At 37.9% G+C, this 7,308-nt stretch overlaps 1 protein-coding gene across 1 annotated transcript in view; it reads left to right on the forward strand.

Annotated features, from left to right (window-relative positions):
- LOC109214851 (L10-interacting MYB domain-containing protein-like) overlaps positions 1-6,595 on the forward strand; it is a 7,454-nt gene extending 859 nt beyond the window's left edge. Inside the window, exons 2-5 of the mRNA XM_019378805.1 lie at positions 876-1,032; positions 1,132-1,261; positions 1,322-1,416; positions 6,548-6,595. Of these exons, the coding sequence (XP_019234350.1) occupies positions 876-1,032; positions 1,132-1,261; positions 1,322-1,416; positions 6,548-6,595 (430 nt within the window). The remainder of the gene's footprint in view (positions 1-875; positions 1,033-1,131; positions 1,262-1,321; positions 1,417-6,547) is intronic.
- Positions 6,596-7,308: the final 713 nt, after the last annotated feature.

Below are 7,308 nucleotides of genomic sequence, written 5' to 3' on the forward strand. Positions count from 1 at the left end.
ACTACCATCATATACATGAATCATGTAAACTTTTCAAATTCTTTTTTTGTCTTTTTATGGTTTTTGTTTCTTTCGCTTGAATAGTTCTTTTTTTCTTTTTCTTTTTTAATTTCTATCATTATTTTAAAAACTAAAGATATCAAATACATGAATCATCTTGTAACTTTTCAAATTCTTTTTTGACTTTTCTTGTTTTTGATGTTTTCTTTGACTAATCTTATTTTTTTATTTCTCTAAATTAATAAATCTCCTAGAATTCTTCCAGTAACTTTAATAGATTCATCTCTTTGAGTACTTTATGCAAAATGAAAAGTCATATTTATTACTATAAATAGACTTCTTCTCCCTTTTTCTTGTGCAGATTCTTCTTCTTTGTCTCATATTACTCTTTAAAATAACAAACTAACAACCAGTACTAGTACTTTTTCCATAAGGTATGTTTTTATTGTAGTGTACCAATTTAGTATACGCAATATCTAGTACGTACTTTTATTTTTATTCTTTTTTAACGTGCTTGCATGTACCAATGACATTTCTAATAATATGAGTGATTAATAGTTGGAATTTTTTCCCTTGATGCTCTTATTTTTTGTATCTTTCTCTTTTTTTTTGATTTAGTTCTCTATTTATTTAATATTATTATTAACCACATGTTCAATATTATTATTAACCACATGTTCTTAATGCATGAAAGAAAATGAGCAAGAAAATAACACCGGATAATAACTCTGAGAAGGCTAAATGGATGCAGAAACTACAGAACTATTTTTAAATATATGTGTGAAAGAAATTTTAGCAGGAAACCGTCCTAGAACTCACTTCAGTAGATTAGGATGGTCTAATCTGGTGCAAAAGTTTAATGACAAAACCTGAAGAAACTATGATACAGTTAAGTTGAAGAACAAATTGGACAGCCTCAAAGGTACATGGAAAGAATGGGATACTTTAGTTGGAAAAGAGACTGGTTTAGGATGGGATCCCGATAAAAAAATAATTCAAGCGAGTGCAGATTGGTGGGATAGGAAAATAAAGGTACTTGTAATTCTACTACTTAATTTTCACTTAACATAATTTTATTCATTTATTTTGCTTTGGTATTTTAAATTCTCTTGTTCTTCTTCACATTTGTAGGAGAATCCAAATGTAGAGAAATTTAGAGAGAAAGGTTTACAACATCGACAACTGATGGAGTATTGTTTTAAGGATGTTGTTGCAACTGGTGAACATGTGTGGGCATCATCATCTGGAGTGTTACCTGATGGTATATAAGGAAGCAGTTGGTTTCAACTAGAACAACCATTTGAGTTTGGAACTCCTGTAGACAATGAAGAGTTTGTGAATATTGATGGCAAAGAAAAGAATACGGAAAAGGGATTCGAACAAACTAATCCAGAAGAATCGAATGTGGTTGAAAAAGTGCGTGGTAGAGAGAGTCGTGCTGCGAGAAAAAAAAAGCATCAACTGTTATACATGAAAAGGAGAAAAATAAATTCAATACCAGTCTAAGAATTACATCATCAATAGAGAAAATTGCTGAAGCCATACAATCACGCTGTGATGACCCGAAAAGTCATCACTTGTTTTAGAAATAAATTCAGTGTCCCGAGGCTTAAAAACCTCCTTTTTAGCTCACCTCAATTTGCGTGCGCAGTCTAGGCGCGTAGCCGGAAAGCCATTATATGAAAATCTGTGAAAAATAATGAATTTTGCCTTTAAAACGAATTTAGGTTGACTTCAGTCAACATTTTGAGCGAACGGATCCGGATCCGTATTCCGACGATCCCGGGAGGTCCGTAAGAAAATATGGGACTTGGGCGTATGCCCGGAATCGAATTCCGAGGTCCCTAGCCCGAGAAATAAATTTTTAAAGAAAATTATTTTCTGAAAATACATGAGTTTTTTGAAAATGAAATGTGTTTGAAATTTGATGGTATCGGACCCGTATCTTGGTTTCGGAGCCCGGTACAAGTCTGATATGTGATTTAAGTTGAGTCTGTGAAATTTGGTAAGAAACGGACTTGAAATGACGTGAATCGGACCTTATTTGAGAAAATTAGCAAATTTGATATTTTTAAGTGATTTCATGATTTTGATGCTAAATTCATAGTTGTTGATGTTATTTTGGTGATTTGAGTGCACGAGCGAGTCCGTATGATATTTTTGGACTTGCGTGCATGTTTGGTTTGGAGCCCCGAGGGCTCGGGTGAGTTTTGGATAGGCCATGGAGTGAAATTGGACTTAGTAGTTTGCTGGTATGTTGCAGGTCTGCAGGCTTCGCATTTGCGAAGCCTGGCTCGCGAATGCGACCTCGCAAATGCGAGGAATTTATCGCAAATGCGAAGAGACCTGGCATGCCTTGTGTAACACCCCGTAAATTTGAATCAATTGTGGATGCACTAAATGAGTATTAATGTGATGGTTATCAATTGGTTATGATAATAAGCGTACGAGGCATATCATAAGTGATTTGGGGTCCAAGGAAAGACTTAAGTCTAAGCCAAGTTGAAAAATTACATGATAGACTTAAATTCTAAATGAGCACGCACAAGACTATACTTTGGACGAGCATATCTACATTTATATAAGGTATTATGTGATTCACAACCTATCAAATGAAAGATCTTTGAGTTTAGTTTCTAACGCTTCAAACCGTTCGTCATTTGGACATTCCTACAAGAAGTTATGACCAAATTACTAAAGACATACCACCCAGTTATTTTGGCGGACAGCGAAGCGAGCTCGCTTCGCCAAAGTAGACGCGGATTTTTGTCTTCCCTTGAATGCAATGGACAGCGAAGCGAGGACACTTCGCTAGAGTAGAATTGGGGGTTCATTTTTTTCCCTATTTCTTTTGGATGGATTTTGGGGTCTTCTCCCACCCTCTCAAGACCTCCAACCCCTCCCATCTTCAAGGTAAGCAATCTCCATTAACTTGGTGTGAAATTCCATCATTCTTACACTAGTATTGATGAAATCTACTCATAAAACACATAGATCTTCAAGAAATTCCTTCAAGAACTCAAAGGAGGGTTTTGCAAGATTTCTTCCAAAAGGTAATCCTACACCCTTAGACTTACATGTATGAATTTATTATGGGTATATGAGTGTGAATTAAGTATTGGGACTCTTGGTGTGGTGATTAGAAGCCATAAGTTCCTAATATAAATACACAACTATTATAGAGATTGAAAGATGTTTATTTAATGGAACTTTATTGGTTAAGGGTGTTGTTTACCTTATGGGTGATGAAGAATAATATTGATTATAACCCTTTGAGACTTTAGAATTTATCCAAGAGCAAGAGAATCGGTTATTGGGTGTAGAAACACCATTAATAGGGATTATGAAGCTTTATACTCACCAAGTGTTTGATAAAATGCCTAAGTGATCAAAACATGGATATTGTTGCTAATTTGGAATCCCTTTGAATTGTATTGATATAGATTAAAGTTGAAAGGGTTGGCGAATGTTGTATTATGCTCAAGAGAAGGAAGTTAAGGTATGTGAGGCTAAATCTCTATGTTTGGGAATTTTAATGATTCCCCCTACATTACGTTTCTTTTATGACATATCAATTGCCTCAGAAATATAGTTAAGGCCTAGTCCCTTGAATAGTTGTAGAACTTCTGTTCTCTAGTTTCATAACTCGTTCATGACTTTCATTCTGAATGTTGTGAGCTCAGTTCGTATTCAATATAGACTTGGGCTTGATGTCCCTAAGTCTCAGTATAGCTTACTCAGCATGTCATAAGCATTTGAAGTTCAGTGTTCATAACCAGTTCAAGAATACATGTCTCATTCTAGTCCTATACAGTATTCCAGTATTATGTATTGCAGTATGATTCTCAGTTCCTGATTTTAAATCCCTGAATGTTGAACACCTATATTTGGGCCTGAGGTCGAAGCTAATGCTTTATGCATCTTTGGGCCTGAGGCCGCAGTTTATGCTTTATGCATTTTGGACCTGAGGTCGCAGTTATGTATACGTATAATTGGGCCCGAGGCCGCAGTTTGTGCACATATATATATATATATATATATATATTGGGCCTGAGGCCGTAGTTTAATATTCAGATAAACAGGTTGTTCATCATTCAGAAGAGGGAGTATTCATATCCTTACTTCCTTTATTCAGTTCAGTTACCAGTTATCAGTTATCAGTTATTAGTTATCTTTTCAGCTATCAGTTCAGTTATCAGTTATCAATTATCAATTCTCAGTTACCAGCTTAGTTTCAGTTTCAGCATTTATAATTCTTTCTTTCAGTTGCTTTACATACCAGTACAATTCAAATGTACTGACGTCCCTTTTGCCCGGGGCCTGCATCTCACGATGCAGGTAATGATTTACAGGTTGACGATCCAGAGTGCTAGGATTCTCGTACTAGCTATTTGGTGATCCCCAGTTCTTTCGGGGCATCATCATTACTTTACAGTCTTTCAGTGTTTTCAGTACTTCAATAGAGGCTTCATAGACTAGAGTAACAGTTAGACATAGTCTCAGACTTTTCATGTAAAGCCATGTTGGCTACAAATATGTTCCAAAATTGTATTAGTATTTCCGCACTTTGATTTAAATCATCTAGATTTTCAGTATATCAGCATGTGTTAGTTTATCTTCCGTATTCAGTATGTTATGATATCACATGTTGATTCAGCCAGCCTGTTGGTTTGCTTGGTCACATGTAGTCAGGTACCGAGTGTCGTGTTACGTCCAGGCCCAGGTTCGGGGCGTGACACCTTGGGGTCCCAAATGCAAAACTGTCATCGCAAATGCGATGTCGCAAATGCGAAAGGGCCATCGCATTTGCAAAGAGGCCCGGATTGCCCCAGTGTCGCAAATGCGACAGATTGATCGCAAAAGCGATTTCGCTAATGCGAAAGTCACTTCGCAAATGCGATAACAGCAGAGTCTGGGTTCGCAATTGCGAACCCTGGTCGCAATTGCGACATCAGAGACCTGTAAATCCACACTTAGACGCATTTTTAATCACTTTTCGTATCTTCTCAAAACATAAACACTCTAGGGCGCATTTTCAAAGGCAACTTCTTCTCCAAATCGATTGTAAGTCATTTCTAACTAGTTTTCTTCAATCCTTAACATCTTTTCACATGATTTCAATTCAAAATAAATGATTTTCATTGGAGAAATTGGGTGTTTTGGGTAGAACCTAGGTTTTTCAAATTTTGGGGATTTGGACCTCGATTTGAGGTCCGATTTCGAAACAAATTATATATTTGAGTTTGTAAGTGAATGGGTAGTCGGGTTTTGGTTCGAACCTCGGGTTTTGACCATGTGGGCCCAGGGTCGATTTTTGACTTTTTGGGAAAACCTTTAGAAAACTTATTTCCATGCATTAGAATCGATTTTTTAGCATTTATTGATGTAATTAAGTAACTTGTGGCTAGATACGAGCGAATTGGTAGTGGAATCAATAGGTAAAGCTATAATTGAGGCTTGAACTATGTACGAGGCATCGAGGAAGTGTTCGGTCTAACCTTAGCTTGAGGGATTAGGAGTTGTGTCCTATTTGCTATGTGTTATTTATTGAGTACGACGTATAGGCATGGTGACGAGTATCTATACGTTGGTGTCAAGCATGCCCGTGAGTCTTATGTGGTGATTAATGTGACTCCGTTTGTATTGTTCATGTTTAGTGTGGTGATAGCTATTGTTGAGCAAGGTTTGTGAAAAGACTATTGGTAATTGTATATTGAAGAGCGTTGACTCAAGTTGTAAAGTGATTTGTGGAAGTATAATTTGGCAATTGAACCTTATAGAGCATTGGCTCAAATTGTGAACCAAGTTGTGAGGTAAATGTGAAAATGAGAAGAGGATTAGGGTATTGGACGTTGTTGCTTTTAATGTTGTTCCCTTGCCGGGATGTTGTGGTTTGATTTGTTTCCCTTGCCGGGATTTTATTACGATTCATTTATTCCTTGCCTTTATTGTTTGTGTTTGTTGTTTGGCTGAGGAAGAGTGTAAAGCACGAAGGGTGATGCCGTGCATTGTTTTGGTGAGAGAGTGTTAAAGCACGAAGGGTGATGCCGTGTATTATTATTATTGTTATTATTATTTTGTGAGGAAGAGTGTAAAGCACGAAGGGCGATGCCGTGCCGCACGATGTACCATTCCATGCCGATTATATTGATTTTATGGTGACGATGAGAGTAAAAGCACGAAGGGTGATGCCGTGCAGTTTATATTGATTTTATGGTGAGGATGAGAGTAAAAGCACGAAGGGTGATGCCGTGCACTTGTTTGATTTCTGATTCTTGCTGACGATTGAATTTTGTGGTGTTCCATATATTTGCTTGCTGTCCTCCTGTTGTCATTGGATATTTCCTCGCAGCTTGTTTCCCCCTCCCATCCTGGATTATATATATATATTTCTGCTTTTATTTTTCCGATGTACTTTATTTATCTACACAGGTTTATTTGGTTGTCTGGTCCTAGCCTCGTCACTACTTCGCCGAGGTTAGGCTAGGCACTTACCAGCACATGGGGCCGGTTATGCTGATACTACACTGTGCACTCTTTTTTGCAGATCCCAGTGCTACAGATTTTGGTCCGCAGTGAGCTTTTCGTTCCTTGATCATCAGGCGACCCGAGGTAGTCCTGCAGGCGTCCGCAGGCCTTGGTGTCTCCCTCTATCTATTTTCCTGTTTCTTTTATGTAATCCCATAGACAATATTTTGTTATTTCTTTCAGACCCTTATTTGTAGTACTCTTAGACAGTCTGTGAAGTCGTAACACCAAATCTTGGGTAGTTTTGTTATGGAATGGTATTAACAGTACTATTAAACTTGAAATTAATTCTTCCGCTTGTTAAATTATGTTGTTTATTAATTGTTGGTTCTAAGTTGTTAACGAATTTAAAAATGGAAATAAGGCAAATAATTCAGATGATTGGCTTGCCTAGCTTTCACTAGTAGGCGCCATCACGACTCCCGAGGGTGGGAAATCCGGGTCGTGATAAGTTGGTATCAGAGTTCTAGGTTACATAGGTCTCACAATTCACAGACAAGCTTAGTAGAGTCTGAGGGATCGGTACAAAGACGTCTGTATTTATCCCCCAGAGGCTACAGAGTTAGGAAAAACTTTACATCTATTCTTTCCTGTCGTGCGGTTTGGGTTCTCAATGCTAATTGAATTTCTACTCTGTTCTTTCGCAGATGTCGAGAACACACGCTTCCTCATCTGCTGATCAGCAGCCCGAGCCCCCACCAGCAGCTCCCACGAGGGGCAGAGGGCGAGGACGAGGCCGTGCTAGGGGCCGAGGTAGGGGCAGAGCTCAGCCCAGAGCAG

This window comes from Nicotiana attenuata, unplaced genomic scaffold (genome assembly GCF_001879085.1).
Source record: "Nicotiana attenuata strain UT unplaced genomic scaffold, NIATTr2, whole genome shotgun sequence".
NCBI lineage: Eukaryota > Viridiplantae > Streptophyta > Magnoliopsida > Solanales > Solanaceae > Nicotiana > Nicotiana attenuata.